General features: G+C 56.5%; 1 protein-coding gene across 1 annotated transcript in view; it reads right to left on the bottom strand.

Annotated features, from left to right (window-relative positions):
- The window catches only part of GAK (cyclin G associated kinase), a gene marked incomplete at its 5' end in the record, with an annotated part of 53103 nt that overhangs the window by 19041 nt on the left and 9266 nt on the right, over positions 1-24796 (bottom strand). The window contains 13 exons of the mRNA XM_079698228.1: positions 19-141; positions 518-666; positions 1200-1249; positions 8440-8563; positions 10112-10184; positions 11681-11793; positions 12025-12160; positions 13489-13578; positions 14631-14756; positions 18569-18711; positions 21678-21792; positions 22697-22756; positions 23490-23551. Coding sequence (XP_079554354.1) covers positions 19-141; positions 518-666; positions 1200-1249; positions 8440-8563; positions 10112-10184; positions 11681-11793; positions 12025-12160; positions 13489-13578; positions 14631-14756; positions 18569-18711; positions 21678-21792; positions 22697-22756; positions 23490-23551 — 1364 coding nt within the window. The remainder of the gene's footprint in view (positions 1-18; positions 142-517; positions 667-1199; positions 1250-8439; positions 8564-10111; positions 10185-11680; positions 11794-12024; positions 12161-13488; positions 13579-14630; positions 14757-18568; positions 18712-21677; positions 21793-22696; positions 22757-23489; positions 23552-24796) is intronic.

Raw genomic sequence — 24796 nt, forward strand, 5'->3', positions numbered from 1 at the left:
GCGGGGCAGCTTGCTCACCACGCAGTGCACCACGCAGACGTTCCCGGGGTCCTGGCGCAGCCAGGCGTGCATGCTCCTGCAGAGGCTGTACAGGCTACGGAGGCTCGGGGCCCGTCGGGCTGCCCAGCCACACTCGGAGACCTGCAGGGAGGGCAGCTCGCCAGCCGGGGCACAGACACATGGGCCCCACCCAAAGCACTCCACCACCCCCAAACCAAGCGCCGCCCCCCGCCCCCCAGGTGCACGACAGGACTCGGGAGGCAGGCTCTGGCAGACGTGGCAGAAGGAGCGCAGCACCTGCCCTGTCTGCGCTCAGGGACAGTATAAATACTGTAAAAAGCGTCCACGTCCCGAGCATTTATCCGCCAAGGAAACTGCGTGGTCTCGCGTTCCCTCTGGAGACACCTCAGGCTCAGCGATCCTCGGGGACCCCTGATAAGACCCCACCCCTCCTACGCAGTGTCCAGCGGGGACCAGTGCCACGCTAGGCTAAGCATCAGCCAGAGCCTGTGCTCACTCGGTTGTGGAACTTGGAGGCCCGGTATGTCCTCGGGGACAGGTTGTAGACAGCGTAGTGGCCCGGGTGCTTCGAGTCCAGAAACAACCGCACGTCTTCGATGTTGTTCTTGATGGCCGACTCCACGCCTTCCGCCGGGAATGACATCACTGCAAGAGAGGAGCCCCTGCAACCTCTACAACCACAGGCCGGACGGTCGGGCACACATGGGGGCCTGCTCCTCGTGGCCGCTGACCCGAAGGTACGGTGAGTCCTGAGAAGGGGCGGAGCAATGGCCTACAAGCCCCGCCCCACCACCCATCAGATCCTCTGGGATCCCCAGATGGTGCCCCAAAACCCTCCTGAGACGCAGCTTCTGCCACAGAGCCTGAAGCACCACAGGATCTCCCCAAGCATCTGGATTGTGGTTTTTGCCTGGAGACCCACATTTTAATATGTGTGGCCTTGCATTATTTCCCTCATGACCTCAGTGTTTCAGAAGGTTCCAGACCAGGGGGAGAAGCTGGGTTGACACTGGCATTATCCACCGCAGGGCCTAGAGGCACACTGGATGCAGGGATGGACACCCTAGGCCACATCTCGGGCGAGTGAGTGGCTGCCCAAGAGGCCAGAATCCCACGCACCGTCCTCAGACAGGAAAGAACCAGAAGTTCATCCTTATGGTTAAAGCTGGCAAACGTACCTGCAATTCTGGATGTGATGTAAGAAATATCCAAATCTCCCTTTGCATAACTGGAATTTAAAAAAAAAAGGGGCACTTGGTTATTATAGGAAATATCTACGGTTAACTCACAAGAGCTTAAACTGAAGCAAGTCCCTGAGAGGCCGGGGTGGGTGGGGGTGACCCTCACCGTTCAGGCTGCAGCTCCCGGGGACACTGTATGTGCACGTGTCAGTGTGCACGTGTGTACCTACCTGGGTGACTGCGTGCACACACGTGTGGGCATGTGTGGAGCTGACATCTACATAAGAGGTGGATGAGAAATTATAAACTGCAAGGGGTGGAGAGGCGGGGGTCCCGATAGGAAGGGTCTTTAATTCTCTTACTACCAGAAGGTGGGACATAAGGAGCTGGTTTGGGAGAGAGATGACAACAAAAATGGAAGACAGAGTTTTCTGACCCAATACAAAATGTCTGGCTATTGAGAAAAAATTACAAGGCACGTGGAATGGCAAAAAGCAGAATCTGAAGAGACAGAACAAGCATCAGAACCAGATGTGTCAGGATGTTGGGATTATCAGACAGGGACTTAAAACAACTGTGGTCAACGTGCTGAGGGCTCTAATGATAAAGTAGACAGCATGCAGGACATATGGGGAATGTGAGCAGAGAGGTGGAAATCCTAAGGAAGAACCAAAAAGAAATGCCAGAGATCAGAGCCCTGCAGCAGAAATGAAGGTTGCCTTTGATGGGCTGATTAGACTGGACACGGCTGAGGAAGGAACCTCTGAGCGAAAGGACATCTCGACAGAGTCCCTGAAAACCCAAAAGCAAAGAGAAAAGGCTGAAAAGAACAGAACAGAACATCTAAGGCCTGTGGGGTGAAGGTGTAACATAATGGGGAATCCAGAAGGAAAACACAGAGAAGAACAGAAGAAATACTGAAACATTTTAACTGAGAATTTCCCCAAATCAATGTCAGACACCAAACCACAGATCCAGGAAGCCCAGAGAACACCCAGCAGGACAAATGCTGGAAAAACTACACCTGGGCATGTCGGTTTCAACTTAGAGAAAATCAAAGATAAAAAAATCCCAAAGGAGCTGGGGGGTGGAAGGGGAGGGGGACACTTTACCTACAGGGGAACTGAGATAAGAATTACATCTGACCTTTCCTTAGAAACCATGCAAGCAAAGAGTGAAGCAAGATATTTACAGCATTGAGAGAAAAACCAGCAGCCCAGGATTCTGTTCGCTGAGAAATTATCCTCCAGAAGTGAGGAGAAGTAAAGACTTTCTCAAACAGAAATTGGGGGAATTTGTTGCCAGTAGATCTGCCTTCTAGAAATGTTAAAAAAAAAAAGTTCCTTAGAAAGAAGGAAAATGATAAAGGTCGGAAACTCGATCTACTAAAGAAAGAAAGAGCATCAAAGAAGAAATAAGTGAAAGTAAAATAAAGATGTTTATTTTTCTTATTTTTAATTTATCTGATAAGTTTGTTCAAAATAATAATGGCAACAATACACCCGATAGGTATGCCTATGTACATATTTCACATATAGACACACATACTCAAACATGCCTGTGTACAAGTGAAATGAACAACAATGATACAAGAGCCAGGAGAGAGGAATTAGGATTTCTGTGGCATTATGAAGCACACCCACCACCTGGGAAGTGATAATATGCTATTTGAAAGTGAACTTGGGTTAGCTGGTAAATAGGCACACTCTAGGGCGACCACGGAAAACAGCAGAAAAAAGAAGTATAACTGATAAGGTCGAAAGGAGAGAAAAGGGATCATATAAAATGCTCAATTAAAACCACACAAGATAGGAAAAGAGTGGAAGACAAAAAAGCACCAAAGAACAACGGCGAAGACTAGAAAACAGTAACAAATAGGGTGGCTATTAATCCAACCCCAGGTGCCGTGGAGACACTGCAGGCTCGGCTGCAGCCCTGTGCGGTGAAGCAAAGGGGCCACGCAGACGGACGTTTTGGTTCCCGGCGTGTCTAAACGTTACGTTTACGCAACACTGTGGTCTATTAATGTGCAACAGTGTTATGCCCAAAAGACAGTGCCCATCCCTTTAACTAAAAATGCTTTATTGCTAAGAAATGCTAACCATTGTCTGAGCCTTCAGTGAGCCTCAGCAGTAACATCAAAGACCACTGATTACAGATACCATAACAAATACAATAATGAGGAAACGTTTGAAGTACTTCAAGAATTACCAAAACGGGACAGAGACACAAAGTGAGGAGATGCTGTTGGAAAAAGATGCTGACAGACTCGCTTGACGCGGGGTGGCCACAGACCCTCACTGCATTCCAAGTGCAGTAAAGCGGGGTCAGCCTGTGTACCAATAAACACTTTAAGCACCAATGGTCTAAATACACCAATCAACACAGAGCTTGTCAGAGTGGATCAAAATGTATGACCCAAATATGCTATCTACAAAGTAATATGAAGCTGAGCATCTCCTTGTAGTTTATTCATAGTTTGTCCTCTGTTAATTTCCTTTATGCATTTTTTTCATTTTCCTATTAATTTTCATAATCCACTGTATATAATAGATACTATCCGTTTTGTGAGTTACATAGTTTGAACCTATTTACTCCCAATCAATGCCACATCTTTTTGTTAAACGTGTTTTTTCAAGGAACAGAGAATTTTTAAGTTAGTTAAATTTATTAACCATTTTCTCCATGGCTTATATATTTTTTTTCACATTTAAGATATCTTCCTTACTCTGGTGTCATAAAAATGTTCCTCTATATTTTATTAGTTTTTCCTAAGAAATTGCTTTTCACAATTAGATCTTTTAACAAATCAGAACTACTGTATTTGGCTGTTATTAGACGGGACCCAACTTTTTCTTCTTCTACACAGCTACCCATGGTCTCAGCAACATAGACCCATTAGTCTGTTATTTTCTTTTAGACTCACATTTCGTGTTTTATACTATCCCTACCTAAGTACATGTCAAGCGTGAGTCTAAACACTTGTAACAACACAACAGATGTTTGAAAAAAATTGATAAAGAACAGGGTTTGTCTCTTCTTATTTTTAAAAACATTGTCGGCCATTTTGAATAACTTACATGTGATTTTGAGATTGAAATCTGTGGAAACGACATCAGGATTTTTATTTTTATTGCAAAGAATTTATAGATTAACTGAGGAGCAACACGACCTTTACGATACGAATTCTCCTAAACGTAAAGACGGCGCACTTCGCCACCCGTCTAATGTTTCAGTCGTGTCAGCAGGGTGCGGGGGCAGCATGCAGTGCCCTCCGCAGGCCAGGCCTGGGCAGGGGTCAGCCGCGCTGCCACGGGAACATCCCCCGCCCGCCCTGTGCAGCCAGCAGAAGAGTCAGCACCATGGAGACCAACTGTCCCCAAACTGACCATGAAGTAGATAAAACGCTACACCCTCAATGACCGCGCAGGCAACTTCACAGGTTTATTCCAGAAATCATGTGAAGAAACGGATGAGTGAGAACGGCCAATGTTCTTGGGGGGAGGGAGGAAGGCCTGTCGCCCAGACAACAGAGCGTGGGGCCACGGGGCCAAGAGAGGATCGCAGGACGACCTGGGACAGCACCCAGCTTGGTCGTCAGCAGAGGGGCTGCTCCTGTCAGGGGGAAGTGAGCAAGAATCGAGAAAAGTCCCCAGAGGGAGGTCCAGGTGGATTAAAAAGCCAAATGTGCAACAACCAAGCTATTAAAAGGTACATTTACAATAAATTCAGACATTTAAAATGTGTGTGTTTTTTTTCCGCCATGCCGCGTGGCTTGTGGGATCTTAGTTCCCTGTCCAGGGATCGAACCCGGGCCCTCGGCAGTGAAAGCACGGAGTCCTAACCACTGGACCGCCAGGGAAGTCCCTAAGATGTGTTTTAAATCAGGTCTGATCTATTTACAACTTGGGGCACGAAAGGCTTCCTAAACGAGAAGACAAAAGATGGAAAGGGAACTGTGAAAAACTTGTGTTTTAATTAAAACGAGCAACAGACAAGAAGAAAGCATTTACCGTGTTTACCCTGTATGAAAAAGCTAGTCTATAGAATGTAATGTAAAATCAGTAAGAAAAACAAAAACCCAACATGAAAAAGAGAGAAGGATAAGAGCAGCAGTTCATGGGGACACGCGACCAGAGGTTCGCATCCCCAGGCCCACAGGCCACAGGTCTCCACGTGGGATACCTAGTGATGGGGAAGCTGGCGGGGCCCGGCCACCCACCCCGCTGTCCCCAAGGAGGGGCCGGAGCACCCGTGGCAGTGGGGGGATGGGGCAGGTCAACACTGAGAGTGCAGACACCGCCGGGCTGGGAACTCGGGGTGCCTGGTGGGAGCGTCTGTGAAGACCTGGCACGGGGGCTCTAGGACGTGTGGACATGTAGGGTCTGACCTAAAACTGGTGAGAAACAAACGAGACCACAGACAGGTGAGGGCTCAGGGTCAGGCCCACAAGCCAGCCACGCCTCTTGGAGGCCACGTGGGACAGGCTGCACACGCGGGGACAGTCCTCCTCCGGATAGACCCCAGGACTCCTGGGTCCACATACCCTGAGATGAAGGTCCTGCCTGCGGCCGAGGGGCTGGCAGTGGCCCTGGAGGGTCTCCATCACCAAGCCCTAACTGGACCTTCCTGTGGCAGGCCTGAAGCCCAGCGCATGGGGCTCCGCCTGGAGGACCCCCTCAGTGAGCTCAAGCACTGTGGCCGCTGCGCCTGTCTGACCCTGCAGGGTGAAGGCCATTTCCATGTGGATCTTCTGCTTGTTTGTGGATTTGGTGAACAAAGAACCAGGAAGCGTTCGCTGTAAATGTGCAAGCCTGTCGCTGTTGGGATGCTCCCCTGCTCCGGCCAGCATCCTTTGAGGCCAGGTCCCCATGTCTGGGTCCTTCCCTGTGACGGGGATGGCAGTGTGGGGTGGCTTCCCTGCTTTCAGGGAAGACCCGGGGTCCAGTCCACCCCCTCCTGGCCTCATGGAGGCCACCCCTTCTGTGGGGAGGGCAGTTACAGGTCACAGTCCAGGGCCGGGGCTGTCACCGTTCCTGGGCCTTCTCAGTGGGGAGTCCCAAAACGAATGAGCTCACACTAGTATTTCTAAACCAACTTCACAAACACAGGGGCTCACAGACTTCTTTCACTTCCGGCAGGCGTCCTGGGCGAAAGGCGGTACCCAGCCTGACCCTGGTCCCCAGAGGGGCTGCAGGCAAGGCTAGCCCCGGCAGGCGTCCGGCGAGAGCAGGAGGGCACTCCCCGTTCTCACGACTGATAGGAGTGGCCACACGCCCCAAATGCCTGTAGAAAACGTGGTCCATGCGGAAACCTGCAGCCTGGGGGAGCTGAGGGCTCCAGTGCCCCATGAGCAGCCCCACGGGCCCTGGTCTCCGGGGCCCGGCCTCGCAGCTCGGCTGGGAATTCAGTGTGTCCATCTGTCTGTCCATGACTCCACAGGAAGCTGAGCTGTGTCCTTTCTCTGAAACAACTCGCAGCTACGAGGACTGCTTGCCAGTGGGTCTCATGTGTCCTCCGGAGATTCGGGACCCTGGGGGTGGTCTTGGGACCCGACGCACGCACCTTTCCTCTTACTCTAGGAAACCCCCGTTCCTACTCCTACGAGGACCTGCCCTTGGGCGTGTGCGGCACCATGCCACTGCGTGGCCTGTTTGTGCCACCAGCCTGAGGCACGTCAGGCTCACTAACATGGCTGTGAGTCGAGTCGGGCGTGAAGGCAGCTAAATCCGGGCACAGCCCCATCACCCCCACCCTCCCAGGCAACTCTCAGGCCCGACCATTCACCCGAAACTCTGCTTTTCAGAATACGAGCAGGTACGTGATGCCCAGCGCGCGCCACCCCCCCCACCCCAGGTGCCCATCATCATGGTTCCCGGGTGCAGAGGCCAGGGCAGTGTCCATTCTCCTCCCAGCAGCCTCCCCCAAGGCCGGGGACGTTGGGCCCATTAGAGACCTGGGGGGGCTGGGGAGATGGCGTCTCAGCCGTGTGGGAATTTGGTTTCTTTCCTTGGGCGAGGCCGAGTGGCTTCTCTCACGTCCCGTTCATTGTTGTCGGGTCTGCCATTCCAGCCCGGGTCAGCCCCGAGACCCCATGATGAACCCCGCTGGGAGGAAGATGGGAGGACATGAGTGGGGCCGTGGGACCCGCTGCCCTGACGTCTCCCCAGTCAGCAGAAAGTATGGGGACGGCCGCGGGCCGGGGTGCGGCCACACACATGCAGAGCAGCCTGCTCAGTGCCGTCACGTGAGATCACCCCGCCCTGGGAGTGCGGCTGCAGGAACACCATGGGCAGGTGATAGGTAAGTGCCGAGCAGTCACCTCCGCCCATCCACGCCCCGTCCGGGACCCTCTGGCCTTCGCACCCAGAGCCTCGGCCCACATGACTGTTCCCGTCTCCGTGGACAGGACTCCGGAGAGCCGGGCACCATAAATGCACGATTGTACATCTGACCCTTCCACCAGCTACGAGGTGCAGCCCGGGATGTGATGTTGCAAAGGGCCACAGACACAGGTGTAAGCAGGCACCCTGCACTGCCGGACCCCTGCGCTCAGTGGGAACTGAGTTTCTTCTCGTCACGTAAGGTCACATCAGAGGCAAAGCACACGGGGGCCCCGGAGCCCACCGACAGCAGAACACACACGTGTGCACACACACGCTAGCTCTCACACACAACACACGTGTGCTCCCATGCACACACATGCTCACACGTGGGCACACTCGTGCAAAAACATGTGGGCTGTTGCCTGTGTCGCCAACAGTTGTGGACACAAAACAACGATCACAGCACAAAGAAAATGAGGCCAAGGCCCACACGGGGCTCACAGACACAACAAACACACTGCCCCTGCCGCTGGACGAGGCAGGTGACACGCCAGAGGTAACCCCCAACGCTCCCGGAAACTCCCTGGTCAAAGCCGAGACCGCTCGGAGGACAGCACGAACAGGTCGTGTACTGTGGCCGTGGTCTCCTTGGACAGGGCCCCCCTCGGGGAGGGGGATGCGGCCTGGAGCCAACGCGTCTGCTTTCCCACCGTGCTCCCTCCACTGTGGGGTCAGAAGCGCAGCCAGGGACCGATAGCTAAGCCCACGCAGGGGGGCCGGGCTGGCACTGAGCACGGGTCGCTCACCCATGGCCCCACAAGCAGGTTCGGCCAGGCGTGCAGGCAGGGCCGCACCCAGGGTTCCGAAAGCTCACTGCAGAGAACCCATGAGCCTGTGCGCCCTCGACTCACTTGGCAACGGACTGGATGACCTTGGAGGAGGTGTCCTTGATGTTGGTGAAGAGGCGCTCGGTGCCGCCCCGCAGGATGTCCAGGAGCCCACCAGAGGACTGGTCGTACTCGGCGACCACCAGGCCTGCAAACAGAGACAAGCCTTAGGATGTGGCAGGGCCCGCCAGAGCCACCAGCACCTGCAGCGGCCACGCGTCCTCTGACCCAGCCACCAGCACTCCGCATCCAGGCACAGCGCCCGCGGAGCGTGCAGCCAGGCACCCCGGGCCCTCTCACAAGGACAGGACCTGGACACCATCAGCACTCCAGAGCCCCTGGGTGCACATGGGCGTCCCCGGCTCCAGGACGTTCACCCCACTCACTCTGAGCGCTCGCTGGGCACCAGCAGGGACCTTGCCACTGACAGACACGTGCCAGGGCCCAGCCAGGGCCACCAGCCCGTCCCCGGGGTACGGACACGCCGGCACACACAGAGGCCACAGACGCACGGCGGAGGGGAAAGTGTGGGAGCAGGGCCATGCAGGCGGCCCCAGCCAGGCACAGAAAGGCCATGGGAGCCGCAGCTCAGTGGGTCTGCGGGGGAGCGGCCTCCTGGCCGTCGCCCTGACGAGACCGGAGCGGTGGCCCACGAAGGCCCCGAGACCCCAGGGCCCTGGGGTGCAGGCTGCAGTGGTGGCTGTGGAGGCGCAGAGAGCGGGGGCGGTCTGCGGCCTCTCCGCCGCCCGGGCCCTGCCTGCGCGACGCCTTCGGCGGGCGCCCCACGCACGTGTGCGGCGTGGTCTTGTCTCGGCACCTTGAGGTGGCCCCACAGCACTGGTGGGCAAGGGGCCAGGACACGGGCTGGCCGGCTGCCGAGTGACCCCCGGGGCCGAGAGCTGCGGGAGGACCTGGGGGGTGGGCTCCATGCCCCAACAGCGAGGTGTGCAGCGGCCCCGGGGGCACAGGGTGGAGGCAGGTCCTGGTAGGACTCCCGGAAGCTTCCCGGGCCAGGGCGCTGAGCCCTGGCTGCAGCCCACCTCCCGGTACACACCGCATCGCATCAGCACTGGGCGCCCAGACCCGCCCAGCAAGCCGGACGATTGGAGCGCGAACCTCTTAGCAAACACGCCCAAGTCGTGAGAAAAGCACACCAGCCCCACTTCTCCTGCTGCCAGAACTGTCTCCCCATCTGAGCCCCTCTTCTCAACCAGCGGACTCGGACCCTCTGGCCCCCCGCAAGGTCGCTCTATTTCCTCACATACCCCCTCCCGATGTGCCCGCCCTCATGGTCGCTGTGGGCTGGCCATGGAAGGCGCACCCCCATCTACCTGGGCAGGGACCGTGCTCACCAGTGACTTGTGGGGGCAGCTGGGCCCCTGAGGGACCAGAGGCCGAGGCGGCCACAGAGGCAGGCACCCCATAGCCCTGTGGGCCAGGTGCCGGGGCTCGGAGGACCCAGGCTGCCCTGACAGCACAGGGAGGGGACAGCCACCCCTCGGTCTCTGTCCTCCTTCCTTGTTCTAAACCGCAGCCTGAGTGGAAGCCCCGCTGAGTTATGGGGGTGCTAGGGAGCCAAGAACCTGAGACTGGTCCTGGGGACCCCAAACGTGCAGTCTGCCTCTCGCTGCCGGGCCCCAAGCCCACAAGAGCAAGACTGGGTTCCCGGCGCACGGCAGGCACAAGGAGTACTCACCTCCACCGCAGCCGCTGCCTGTGGAGCCCCCAGGAGGGGCCGCGTGCCCATAGCCTCCATTCTGCTCCAGGAGCTGTAAGGATCCCAGTGCAAGTCAGGCACAGCGCATGGCGCCACGCATTTGGGGCACATCGCCCCCCAAGTCCACCCTCCTCCACCTGATTTACTACAAAAGCCACGAAGGAACCTCCCAGAGTCTCGACAAATCTTGGACCCCAGGGCGGATCCTCGGGGTCGCCCGGGCGCACGGCTCCATCGCCTTAACAGAGGCAGCTGCCGTGAACGCCCCCACCCGCCAAGGCCATAAGCTCTGCCGTCGACACAGCGGGGCTGCAGGCTGCACAGTGAGGCGCCATCTCCCACGGGCCAAGCCCGGGGCCGGCGCCGCCTGCTGCAACGACACCAAAGACTTTGCAGAGACTTGTGGCGCCCCTGGCGACGGGCTCGGCCGACCCTGGGACGTCGGTGCTGGGCTGAGCCCCACTCAACTGCCAGTCTTGCACTCGTCCCACTTTAGGTACGTGTAGTTCCACGGCTGCTCTGTTTATAAGTTATATAGAAGTCGCTTTGCAGTTTCTCATGGGTTTTAAGAAACGTTCTTTTCATCAGGTTAATGTTTTACCATGTTAGGCTCAGCAACGAGATACATGTGGTGTGGATTCCGTGCCCTGTGGTGCACTGGAGGCGACCAGTGTTAATGGAACGCTCCATGGAGCCTTACAAGTAACACGCACGCTGGCGTGAAGCAGGTGTGTCTGCCAGACCGACCGTGTCTTTTCCTCACAAACCCCCAGTTCTGTGGTTTCATCAGCTACGTGACAGCACACAGCCTCTCCCAAAGCGACTACAGGCTGCCACACCTCCTCCAAAGTTCCAGGGAACGTGCCCCGAGGCTCGTCGGAGGACGCGTTGTTGCCTCTGGTTCTCCTGAGTCCTTCCCCACACGCCCGTTTATGGATTCAGCCCAATCTCCTATGCAGTGCTCTCCTGGTTTCAGAGTCTGTCGGGGCCTGTGTGCCCCGTGGGGGGCTGGCTTCTCTCCCCGCGAGGCCCCGGGCAGAAGAACCCTACAGAAGGGGTTTAGCGTCTGACCCGTGGGCCCTGGGTTCTAGAAGCGCTAAGAGCACAATGTGCTCACGAGCCCCACTGCCCAGTGGCCTGCGTCGTTCCATGGGCATCTCCGCCCACGCCGCGGAGCAGGGCCAACGGCACACGTGCAGACTGGCTGCCCCTGGATTACAGCCCTCGCTACATCACCCGAGCCTCTGCCACCGCCAGGGGCACCCATTTCCTGTAAAGGCCACTGGGCAGCCCAGGCTGACCTCTGACGGCTACTGGCCTCTATGAACCGCACATACTGGACATCCGGGTCCGCTTCCATCCCCTGCCCGGCCCCCGGCTCTGCTTCGAACTCCGGAGACCCCACATGACGGCACAGTTCTCCTCAGGCGACCCCGCTGCCTGGGGGCTCCTCCCTGCAAAAGGGCCGCGAGCCCCCGGGGAGCCGGGTCACCTGGCTCTAAAGTGCCGTCGGGACGGTGGGACCACAGGCGGCACGCGGAGGCCTACCTCGGTGATGGGCGACTTGGGGTTCACGTTGCGGGCGGCCGCGATCTCCTGGAGCTGGCTCACCAGCTCCGTGATAGACAGCCGCTCCTCGGGGTTGACCCTGAGCATGGCACCTAGGGCAGAGGCAGTGTGTGCTCGTCCCGCGGGCGCCGAGGCAGGGGTCCTGGGCAGCAAGCACCACCTGCTCTGCAGGGGCAAGGGACCCCGGAGGCCCCGCATTTTGCTTACATTACTGATTTTAAAAGCAAGCGAGCGATGACAACGTGAGGAACAAACTCGCCAGAAGCAGCCACTAGGGACGTGTGTTCACAGGGGTGCCGGGGACGCGGGCAGGTGGGACTTACGGATGAGGCTGTGGAACACGGAGTAGCGTGTATCGTCGGCAGGGATCATGTACTTCCCGTTGACGATGCGAAGCTTCGCCCCATCCTCAAACGGGTGCTGCCCGAAGCAGAGCAGGTACAGAATGCAGCCCAGGGCCTGCGGGAGATGGGCAAGGCCTGCCGGGTCTGACCTGCGCCCCCGCCCATCTGGTCGTGGTCCACGCTTGCCAGGCACAGAGACCATCCCGGTCAGGGTGGCCAACAAACTCCAACCCTTCACGCTCTGATCAAAAGGTCCTTCCAAGATGCAAAGTTCCTACAACCCAGTGTGGGGATCTGCCGGCCGGCCGGCTGTGTAGAGGGGCATGTGGCCGGGCGACTGCAAGGAAGGTGCCCCCACCATGCTTCTCTGGGCTAACGTGGGTGCTGGGGATGAATCTGGGGGCTGTCGAGGCTCCACGGGGTCGGCCCTGAACTCAAACGTCAGTGTCCCCGCCATGTTTCCACCACAGCACCAGCCACGGGAGCATGATGGGGAACCAAACCCAACCAGTGTGTTGGGGGAGCAGTTCATTCTGGGCCCAGACCAGGCCAAGCCCCGGAGCCAACTCCAGACCCGCCTTCCAACTCCCACACGTGTGCGTGCACGTGGTTCTTGGGCTGGGACAGGCTGAGGGTGCCCACCTGGGGTTGACCAGCTCATGTGTCTCAAAGAGTCTCTACCTACCCCTAGGACAGGGACTCACATCCACGGCGGGGCTGAGGCCGCACTCGGGCCTGATGGGCCTAGACCATGAGCCTCGAGGCGCGGGGGTTCAGGGCCATCTGTCCCTGCTCTTAGGGACACCGGAGAGGCCACAGGACACCTCAGACGGGCAGGAGCAGCGCCGTGTGCTCGGCGCTATGCTCCCCGAGCTCTGTACCTGACTCTGAACCAAGGGGTCAGCAGATACCCGCTCAGCCAGGCCCCACACTCACCGCATACAGGGACTGCCCTCCATCGATGGGACATGTTCCAGGAGACGTGAAGGGCCACCCCAAGTGTGTGGCCTGACCTCACTTTGAGACCCCCTGCAAGGCATCAGGCCCAGCCATCGCTCCAGCCATCACCAGGTCAGCATATAGCTGCAAGGCCATCTGGGAGGTCCTCTTTCTGGCCACGTGAACTGTGGCTTCATGAACCCCCAGCCCCGTGAAGGGGCTCCGACCAGGAGAGCTCAGGTCCCAGGGTGCAGGAGCGACCTGTCTCAGGGCCAGAGCCCGCGCAGCACCTGCATCCACTCTGCTACCCACCCCCCGACCCCACCCCACCCCCGTCAGCACATCTCGGCTGACAGCATCACAAGGGCCGTTGAAAAAAAGGAAGAACAAGCCAAGAGGAAAAGAGAAGGGAGGCTGAGGGGACCAGCAGGCTGGAGCCTGCGCCCCAGGACCTTGCACCAGCTGCGGCGGGGCTGCCCACGCACTGTGGGCGAGCAGCCTTACCCAGATGTCCTGCTTCTCGCCAATCGGGAAGTTCGAGTACAAGTCCACAATCTCCGGCGTCCTGTACATGGGAGTCGTGTTCCTGGTGATCTAAATAAAGGACACAAACGTATCAGAGGAAAAGTCACAGGCGAGCGAGAGCCACTATGTTGCACGGTGGTCCCTGTGCCACGGCAGTCGGCGCCCGTCGAGAGCCCTGGCCCAGGGCGGTCCCGCGAGTGGCTCTGTGGCTGGGCCCCGCTGGGAGGGGCTCAAGGAACACGGGGGCCAGCACGAAGCATGTCTGGGGCATTTCAGCACCACAGCAACCATGGACACACAGAACCATGACCCGTGAAGAGAACGGCGCCCACGAGTCCTCGTCAACAACGAACAGGTGGGGGCTCGGGGCACCAGGTGCGGGAGTGGGGTGGGGGCAGGGCTGCGCAGCTCTGCGGATCCGCCCTGGGAAATGTGACTCAGAGCCTCACCAGGCGGCTCAGCCCGGCCCCAGCCCACGCGGCCAAGGCTTTCCTCCCCCTCAATTCTGCCCACCACCTGGCAGGAAATGCGTCCGCAGCCCCGAGACGTGGGCGCACCACTGGGAGTGCAGGTCCCGAGGGACAGCAGGGCGCGGGCGGCCAGGAACGTACACCCGCCTGGCGGAGTCTCCACCCAGCACTCCTCTTCAGAACCCGGCTCCATCTCGGATCGCCCTCTTTGCTTGTGCGGCCTCCGTGGGCTGCTTATGTGCGTGGGCTGACGGTGGCACCCTCCCTCCCCTGGCCACGGCCACAAGCGTGGGTGTCTGCGCCCGCCAAGCGCTGCCCCCTGCTCACACGTGTTCGGAGCACGCCCACCCATCTCCTCTGCGGCTCCTGTGGGAGCTGCCCAATGTCCCTTGAAGGTAGGTTTTTATGTGATTTTTAAAATTGCTGCGTTTGGGATAATGAAAAAGTCCTGGAGAGGACAGAGGTGCTGTGGAGACATGAAAGCACTGAAGGCCACTGAACCACGTGCTTAAAAGTGGCTAAGGGGGTAAATTTCAGGTTACATGTTTCGCTACAACAAGAAAAGGCAAGGAATAAACAGCCAGGTGTGGGGTGCAGTGAGTGAGGGTGTTTCCCGGGCCTCCCGAGCCCCCGCCCCCGGCCCACGCTCACCTCCTCCTCCACCAGGGCCCGGCGCTGGGCGCTCCAGCTGTAGTCCGGGTAGTGCGATATGGTCGTGGCACTGCCGAAGTCACACAGCTTAATGGTCCCCTGGTTACTGAGCAGTAAATTTTCAACCTGCGAAGTTCCAAAGATGGTCTTCATGAACTCGAGGTGCAGGCTGGACCGTGGACACGCATGGGGCGTGGCATCTGGTGGGGAGAGGCTCTGAAGGCAGAGTGGCCAGGAGGCCTCCTGGGCCTGGGGACACTTCTTTCTGACCAAAGTCAGTGCATATACCTCAAAATGGGATGCTCAGAGAAACAAACGGAAGTTAAAATCCACCACAAATCAAAGATAACTTGACCTAGTAACGTAGGATATACAATGAAAGCCTTTAAAAACCTTAGAAGATGAAAAAAATGAACATACCATTTAAAAATAATCAAACAAGGCTTCCCTGGTGGCGCAGTGGTTGAGAATCTGCCTGCCAATGCAGGGGACACGGGGACACGGGTTCGAGCCCTGATCTGGGAAGATCCCACATGCCGCGGAGCAACTAGCCCCGTGAGCCACAATTACTGAGCCTGTGCGTCTGGAGCCTGTGCTCTGCAACAAGAGAGGCCGCGATAGTGAGAGGCCTGCGCGCTGCGATGAGGAGTGGCCCCCCGCTCTCCGCAACTGGAGAAAGCCCTCGCACAGAAACGAAGACCCAACATAGCCATAAATAAATAAATAAATAAATAATTTTTTTTTTAAAGGCAAAATTCCTTTAAAAAAAATCAAACACATCAATAACTAAAGAAGAAATCTAACAAAAGATACACAAAAGATCTCTTATTCAGAAACTGTGAATAAATGAGATGAATTTTAAAATCCAAAACAAATAGGGACCCAGACTGCACTCCTAACAGGAAGGCACAGACCCACCCATGGCCCCATAAGCCAGGTCCCACCACCAGCCCACACACTAAGCGTGGCTTTACTTTTTGAATGGTCAAAAAAGTCAGAAGATCAGGATTCCATGGCCCAGGTGAGGAGCAGCTTTACTGACCCAGCCACACCTGCTCGACCCAGCAGCCAGGACGTCTGCCGTCTGCCAGCCCCACTCTGGGGAGAGTCAAGGCAATTCCAATCAGAAGCTGATAAACTGATTCAAAAATTTACAGGCCGACCCCGCTTTACTGCACTTCTTACACAGTGAAGGTCTGTGGCCGCCCCCCATCAAGCGAATCTGTTGGCGCCTTTTTCCAACAGCATCTGCTCACTTTGTGTCTCTGTGTCCTCTTTTGATAATTCTTGAAATACTTCAAACATTTCATCATTATCGTATCTGTTATGGTATCTGTAGTCAAGTGGTCTTTGATGTTACTACTGTGGCTCACTGAAGGCTCAGACAATGGTTAGCATTTCTTAACAACAAAACTTTTTTTTTTTTTTTTTTTTTTTTTTGGCGGTATGCGGGCCTCTCACTGTTGTGGCCTCTCCTGTTGCGGAGCACAGGCTCCAGACACGTAGGCTCAGCGGCCATGGCTCACGGGCCTGGCCACTCTGCGGCATGTGGGATCTTCCCGGACCGGGGCACAAACCTGTGTCCCCTGCATTGGCAGGCAGACTCTCAACCACTGCGCCACCAGGGAAGCCCAACAACAAAACATTTTTAATGAAAGGGATGGACACTGTCTTTTGGGCATAACTCTGTTGCAATGTTAATAGACCACAGTGTCACGTAAACGTAACGTTTAGATGCGCTAGGAACCAAAATGTCCGAGTGGCCCCTTTGCTGCAGTCCCTGCTTCACTGCACAGGGCTGGAGCTCAGCCCACAGTGTCTCCTCGGCACCTGCGTGGAGACACCAAGAGCTGACAAGAGCCTCACGGTCCCAGGGGACCAGGCGCCTGCCCATCGTGAGCTCTGGTACAGAGGCCAAGGAGCACCAGGGCCAGGACCCACCGACAGCCCCAAGCGAGGCAGCGCTGTGGGAAGGAGCCTTGGATCCCACCTGGCCAGGGTGCTGAAGACCCCCATGACAAGCCCAGGACAACTCACCCCCAGACACAAAGGAATGACCAAGAGGGTGAAAATGCAGCCGGAGGAGCGAGGTCTGCCCCACCTGCACTGACATGGGGCCGCACCACAGGACACCAGGTCCCCAGGAACAGAACAAGACAGGACAAACCCCATCATCAGAAAGAAAGCCCAGTGGAACCCACACATCTGCTGAGACCAAACACCAAGGGCCGACCAAGCGTGGGCATGGGGGCCGCCTTGAGCTGCAGTGGCAACGTCCACAGCAAAGACACGCACCCTTCAGCACCCAGGGACCCAGTGGCCTGGGACAAGGGCAACCCAGGGTGCAGAGCAGCGCTGCTCAGCAGGAGCGCAGACGCAGGGACTGCCAGGCACAGCGCCCTGGCCCCACTCGGTGTGGGCTCCCCAAGATGGACAAGCCTCAAGGCACAGCGCCCCGGCCCCGCTCGGTGTGGGCTCCCCAAATGGACAAGCCTCAAAGCCTTGACGCCGAGCAAATGGACTGTAGGACTCCACTCCCACAACGTTCCAAAGAGCAAAAGGTAAATCACACTGAAGAGGACGCAAGTGCACAACTGCTACCAGTGAGTGACATGCAGCCCTGGGTGTGACACTCGTGTCTGGTACATCCCTGTGTCCTTCCTGCCCCTCCACAGAGCACCACTTGAGGACTCCCATCCACAGGGAGCACTTGCAGGGAGTCCCCCAGCACAGGGCCGGCTGCCGTGGACCCAGGCACTGAGAAGTCCAACCCAGGCTGAGCTCTCGGACACAGATTCTTTAGTGTCAACCTTCTAGTTTTTCACTTTCCTGAGACAGAGGAGGAACACAGCTGCCCCGCCCCCACCTGAGGATGGCACTGTTCCAGACCAGCAAGGAAACCAGGAAGGCTGGCTACAGACTGGACATGAGGGAAGTAGTACAGAAGTTTCTGGGAGGGAAATGGCATGTCTGGGGTCTGCTTTACAGTTTTTTTAGCAAGTAGGACTGAGGAGGGGCGGGGAAGGTGGGGAAGGGGGTTGGTGTGCTGCTACCCTGAGCCATGGTCAGAGTTGGGGTACTAACTTTGTGGATGCTGGATTATTGCTAAAATCAGGCCACAGACCAGGAGAAAATACTTGCAGCACATGTAACTTAAAAAATACTGTTGTAAGAATGTACAAAAACCAACCAACAGGACTTCCCTGGTGGCACAGTGGTTAAGAATCCGCCTGTCAATGCAGGGGACACGGGTTCGAGCCCTGGTCTGAGAAGATTCCACACGCCGTGGAGCAACTAAGCCTGTGCACCACAACTACTGAAGCTTGCGTACCTAGAGCCCATGCTCCACAACAAGAGAAGCCACCACAGTGAGAAGCCCGCGCACTGCAACAAAGAACAGCCCCCGCTCACCGCAACTAGAGAAAGCCCGCGCAGCAACAACGAAGACCCAACGCAGCCAAACGTAAATAAGTAAATAAATAAAACCAACAGGCGACAGAAAAACAGTGAAAACACAGCCACTTAACTGAAGAAGAAGGGGAATAAGGGCACTGATGACTATAAACACGGCAAAAGCATTCAACATCATTAATCAGGAAAAGGCAAAATCACTGAGAAGCCCCCCGACCAGGCGGCAAAATGACAAAGGGCAGCTCCACGCGCACACGGATCCCGTGTGTGCATTGGGATGGGCATGCCAGCACCCCAGCAGGGAAGTACCCCTGCCCCCGCACCAGGCAGCAGGGCTCCTGCCCCAAGGCGGGTGAGGGAAGGGCGGCAGCAAGCGCAGCCCAGGGGAGCGGTCACCTCCTCCTGGCTCCACACTGGGCCCCCGTGCCCATGACCACACCCACGCAGGCGACAACACCCAGCAGAGCAAGAGGGGCTTCATCTGGACGGAGGGCTCTTGTCCCGCAGCGGGAGCATGAAGGCGGTACCTTGAGGTCTCTGTGGATGATGGGCGGCTTTTGTCTGTGCATGTGCTGCACCGCCCTGCACGTCTGATAGAATATCTTCAGGACAGTATCGCACGAGAGTGGACCTTTAGATTCAATTTTCTTTAAAAATTCCACCAGCTGCCCTAAAAGAGACAATTAAATCCACATCACCACGGAGCTGTAAAGGCTATGCCCGCCCCAGGCCCACTGCCCTCCTAAGCCCACCGCGGGGTGGGGTGGGGGGGCTGCCCCGCCCTCTGGCAGTCACCAAGCCCCGCAGAGGAGTGTGCGACCTCCATCAGGGCCACAGTGAGTGTCACAGAGCCCTGCGTGGGAGCGCCTGCCCAGCCACCAGCAGAGGCCTCTTACCCAGGGAACCCATCGTGACGCAGCAGCTACAAGAAAAACAACCACAAGTGCGTATGTCTTTGCGAATGTCTCTAAGGAAATAATCACCGTGTTTCCGTAGGTAACAACAGTCCTCCGCTGTTAAGGAGAAATCTCCACACTGAACACGCAGACAACAAGGAGTGCAGCGTGGGAAGAGCACAGAAGTGGAGGGCAAGGCTCTGGGCCCCCATCCCAGGCCCCAGGACACCACCCTCAGGGCTCCCCACCTCAAGGCTGTTCCTTCCTGTCTCTGAGGCCCAGGCCCCAGTCCTGCTGTAACTGGCCGCAGCCCAGACCAGTGGAGCCGGCTGGGCCCCCACCACAGCAGCTCCCTCCACGACCGTGTGCCGCGTGCCGTCTCTGCCGGGCTGGCCTCCACGGCCGCCCCCTCCCTGGTCCAGGCCTCAGGCTGCCTCGGCTGCCACACTCCACAGCTCAGTTCCACATGCTAGGGCCTGCGGTCCACTCGATGCAGCTCCAAGGGCGCCACCACACCTACAGGCCCCACAGTCAACCAGCACTCAGCCCCTCGCCCTGCAACCCTGCCTCCTGCCAACCCGCCAGCTCCCAAGCCCCTGCCACACCCTCCTGCAGCTCCCGGCACAGCTGCGCAGCCCTTCCCCACCCAGATTCTGGACTGGGGCTGGGCTCTGTCTGTGCCGTGCCCTAACCCTAACCCTCAGCGGGGGCAGGGGGCCCACAGTAGAGATGGAGTCCCAAGGGGCGATGGGGCCCTCAGGAACAGACCGCCAGCCCCCGAAGACACAGACAGGGCACAGGCCCCACGAGGTGTTGTGAGGGGTCTAGAGCAGGGATGACAGAGTGACCACCAGGCTGTCTGGGGGAACAGGGACGAGCCGGCGCATGCACCAGGTCAGGGTTCACTGGCCTCTGACGTTCAATGAGAATCAAGAGCAGTCTTTCTAAAGATAATTTTGTAGGTGGCACAGCGGCTGAGAGGGCACCGCGGAGGACAAGTCGGGGGTCCCAGGAAGGGGCGGGGCTCCTGGGGCGTGTATCCAGGGTGGCCACCACCAGACCAACCTTCAGCGGAACTGGTGCCCACGTGCCCCTCCCCCACCACTCCCAAAGACCCTGCGGCGCCTGGCGCTGGCACCGCCGTGCCTAGTGTTCAACCTGAGCCTTGCACGCTGGCCCAGACGGGTGGTCCTGGCAGCATGGCCAAGACTGGTGCACTCGCCGAGGTTGCTGCATTGGGGCCGCCCCCGCCTCAGGCACTACCCGCGGGCCCGCACTCATGAAAGGCGCCCACGGCCTCCAAACCCAAGATCAAAGCGATGCCAAGGCGCGGCGAGCAGCTGAACGACAAGCGGGGAGCACTGTACACGAACCTCAGCTCTCCGGAGACACCAAGGGCCCAGCGAGGGCCCTGTGGGACCCGTGCGGCCCCCACCGCCCCGCCCATTGAGAGCCTTCCAGAGAGCGTGTGTGAACGTGTGGGCATCAGCGCGGGCGCAGCAGGCTCACAGGAAAGGACCCGGCTTCACAAGCTCCCACGTAATGCTGTCTTCAGTGAGCACGAGGCCTCTTGCAGGTAAAACCCAGCGACGCCAACCATCCGTTAAGTGGGAGAACTGGGCGCCAGACCTGAGCTGGGCAGGTTAGCACTCACCAGCTGTGGGAACTGAGGAGCCAGCACGTGGCTGGATCCCAACGCCGCTCCTGGCCGGAGCCCGGCGCTCCCACGCCACCCCGTCAGAAAGCGCCGTGTGCCCCAGGTTCTGCCTTATCTGCTCAGGATAGGGACCCCCGTCCCCCTCCGCTCGCTCGGGGTGAGGATCCTGTGCACCTTGGCTCCCGGCTGCAGTCCACAGCACCCCCTCCCCTAGCAGCCCCGACACCCCGTCTCTGCTCTTCTTCGCGGCATGACTCCTGCGCTCACGGCCCCCCACCCCTCCTTCTGGGACACTCCTTGGGGGCAGTGACCCCTGGGGTTGCTTCCCTCCTGCGTAGCCGCCTGTCGCAGTCTCCCCTACTCTCCCCTGGCCTCGTGGCGGCCCCACATGCGCTGCCTGTGACCGGTGGACAAGCAGGATGTCTGGCGGCCCCTGCCCCAACTCCAGGCCCCTCAGCCAGTCCTCTACGCCTGCCGGGCCTCACGAGTCCTGCCCTGCCCCTTCCATCCATGAGCCCCAGGACGGGCTCCAGCCACCTCGCTCCTGCTCTTTTGCCCACATAGGTCCAGCACGGGGCAGGCGCTCAGTGCGGGGACGAGCCAAGCCCGACCCTCCAGGCGGGGGGCCTGCTTCCGCCCCAGACAGAGGCTGAGCCCACTCACTCTCCCGCTCTGCCCCTAGAACTCTCTGGAAGGCATGGGCTCTCTGCTGCTGTCAGTGGACATGGGAGTCCTCCTCTCAGAACACAGCAAGTGCAAGTGTGACCGCCTCGACGCGGGTGAGGTCACAGCCTCGGGACTGGAGCAGCTGCTCAAGCCCACCTCCCCGGCCTCACCTGACCAGTTCCCAACTGAGGCGGCTTCCTGCTGCCCAAGATCCCTGACAGCACGCCTCCACCGCTTTCTCAGACCCATCTCTGCCCCCACGCCCAGCGCGGGGACGAGGGGGGGATGCAGCCTCTCAAAGAGCTCCCACCGGACAGCGAGCCATGCTCTCTCCGTGACAGCCACCGTGTCTCCGGCAGAGAAAACCCCAGGATCATCTCTCGACTGCTGGGCGGTCCCGAGCCACTGGAACCTCACCTCTGCAGAGTTCCATGAGCAGTAGGAACTCGGCCTGCCCGGTGTCTGACTCCTCTTTTCCTATTGACGCTGCAGAACAAAACTGGACAATATTTGCGTGGCCTGAAAGTTTTTTCTGCAGGTGTCTTGTTAAAGGAGAATGCGTAAGTCTGAACGTTTAAAAAAATATATACATAAAATTAAGACACTAAGGTCAGAACACTGAATGCAATTAGCTTACAATCTTACCGCGTCAGAGCTGGAAGAGGACAGGGAGCAGGTGGGGGGCAGCCAGGATGGCAGGAAGACGCAGGTAGGAGAGGGAAGGGGGAGGGGAGGTGGGGACAAAGACCCCCACCACGCTGGCCACGCACCTGACCACAGGCCGGGCGGGATAGCAGGTGGAGGGCGTGGCACGTGTGAGGCTGCGAGAGGTGAACGAGGCTACTGGAAACCCAGCGAGGTGAGGACCCTTGGGCCCAGGCAGCCGGCAGGCTCACAGTGGACAGAGCTTCGAGATGGAAGAGAACAGATTCTGACAGCAAAGGGCAAGACCCCAGCTCCAGGAGAACACGTGCAGGAGTGGAGAGCAGAGCAGCACCAGCCCCACAGGCCGACGCTCCAGGCACTGACGCCCAGGGCCCGAGTGCTCTGGGCAGGGCGAGAGGGACTCGGGGGGCTGATCAGAAGCGACACAGAGGCCCGTGGGAACCAGGCCTGGCAAGGGGCTGGGGGCACAGCTACTGGCCGGGCACCGTGGGCCACATCAGGTCACGAAGGACAGGCAGAAGGGCAGAGGCAGGGGGCTGCCCATCCCCGGCTTGGAGATCTCTCAGCAGGAATGAGAACGCTCCCAAGGCTACAAATCTCTTATCATCACTCTGAGAGTGAAGAACAAGGAAGAAAACTCCTTCCTACTAGACACGTGCTACAGGTAAGTCCAGTGAAGCAAACACGGAGAGGGCATCACTGAGCAGCCCCTCGGCCGCGGTCAACCACAGCTAGATGCAGGCCTCCCCACGTGACCAGGAAAAGGATACCATGAAACACACTTCCTGAATGATGGCTCTGTTCTTCTCCTCTTCGTTGGACAGTAATCTCTGTATCAGGAAATAACATACGAGGAAAGAGTAGAGGCTTTATCTTTGCGCTCTGTACCCAAGAGAACAAACACAACACATCTGAGGGCTCCCCCGCCTATGTTTTAACATATGACCCGCAGAAAAACTTGACAGAAGGTTACAGACCCTTGGAAATGGTCCTTTATGATCCAAGGACATAAAAAAAATCAAAAATAGGAGGCTTTTCTCCAAACAGGCTAGAGGAAAATGAGAAATGTGGGTCTAGTTCTGGAGTCCAAGTGCACACTGCCAGCTCGGCCGCACCCGAGACAGGCCACTGCCACCACTGCAGACAGGCCCTCTGCGAGTCTCAGGACAAGCTAGCACGCGTGCCCAGCACCCCAAGTGGTCCGGACGCCCCCTCCCACCGCACCCCCGTGACCCTTATTTATAGATACACTGTGAACGCTGTTTTACACGAGTGGCCTTCAAACTCCTGGTATTCGTGGAACCCTTACTTTGGCAGTTCTGACTCTGCTCCCCCTGGCCGCCCACTGAGTCCCAGCCCCAAAGTTTGAAACCACAGCTTTACAGTCCTCTAAAACTGCTGAGGCTTCACCATCAGAAGAAACAAGTAAAACAAATAGATACAGACTGCAAAAAAGAAACAAACTAAAGAACAGGGATAAATCTCTGAAAACACTGTCACTTAGAGACTTATTTCCTTTAAGATACACCAATACCCACAAAAACATTTGTCACCCTTTATTACCTTCAATGCATACTCTCTGCCACTTCCCAGATCTTGAGCTTCATACACAAATGCAAACCCTCCTGAAAATTAGAAAAATATACGTCAGTTCAGTGTTGTGATTTTATTTAACATTAAGCTTTAAAAATATCTTTGCCTGTCTCAAATAAAATTTGAATAAGCATGGGGAAAAATATCTTTACTAAGTAAAATACAAACTGGACTTGTGGCTAGCAGTTTGTTTTCTGCAACAATGATGGCCCCAATTTATATAATACTGCCTTCTAAATACCCTGCTTCACAGGAAGGAAGGGAATGAACATAGGAGCGAGATCAATGCGGGAAAATCAACACAACTGAGGCCAGTCCTATGAAAACAAATAAAAGACTAGTACCACACATGAATGTGGATGAAAGAATTCTTAACAAATCATTAATTCTAAATAAAATAAAATATTAACAAATCAAACTCAACAACATATAAAAAAGGATAATACATCACAACTAAGCAGAGTTGGTTTAATCAATGTTTTTAGTTTAATTTGCTTACTTTTTTCTAGCTTCCTACAGTGGAAAATTTCATCATGAAATTTAAAACTCTCAGCAAACTAGGAACAGAAGGAAACTTGCTCAACCTGATGACAGCAAACATCACTCAGCGGTGGAAGACCAGATGCTTCCCTCTAAGATCAGGGACAGGCAAACGTGTCTGTTCTCACCACTGCCATTCAGTAACACACTGGAAGTGCTGGCCAGTGCAATCAGGCAAGAAAAGAAATAAAAGGCATCCAGATCAAAAAAAAGTAAAAATGTTTTTCTTTGCAGACAACATGATCGTCTATGTAGACAAGCTTATACCTACACCCCAAAAGCTACTATCAGTAATAAACGAGTATAGAAAGGTTGTGGGATGCAAGAGCAACATACAAAAAAATCAACTTTATTTCTACAAACCCTAAGTTAGGCAAAGATTTCTTAGATATAAAAAAAAGTATGATCCATAAACGAAAAATATGATAAATGGACTTCATTAAAGATGGTTTTACTGATTTCTGGAATACACTGTTGAGAGTGTGAAAGACAAGCCCCTAACTGAACTTTGCAAATCACACAACTGGCAAAGGACCTCTATTCAGAAAATATAAAGAAAATCCAAAGTTCAGTTCAACAACATTTTAATGAGCAAAATATATGAAAAGACACTCAACCAAGATAAATAGCTAGCAAGTAAGCATATGAAAAAATGTTGTATCATTATCCACCAGGGAAACGCACATGTAAACAAGGATACTACTATACACCTATTAGAACATCTAAAAGTTCTGAAA

The sequence above is a fragment of the Hyperoodon ampullatus genome (genome assembly GCF_949752795.1).
Source record: "Hyperoodon ampullatus genome assembly, chromosome: 1".
Lineage (NCBI taxonomy): Eukaryota > Metazoa > Chordata > Mammalia > Artiodactyla > Ziphiidae > Hyperoodon > Hyperoodon ampullatus.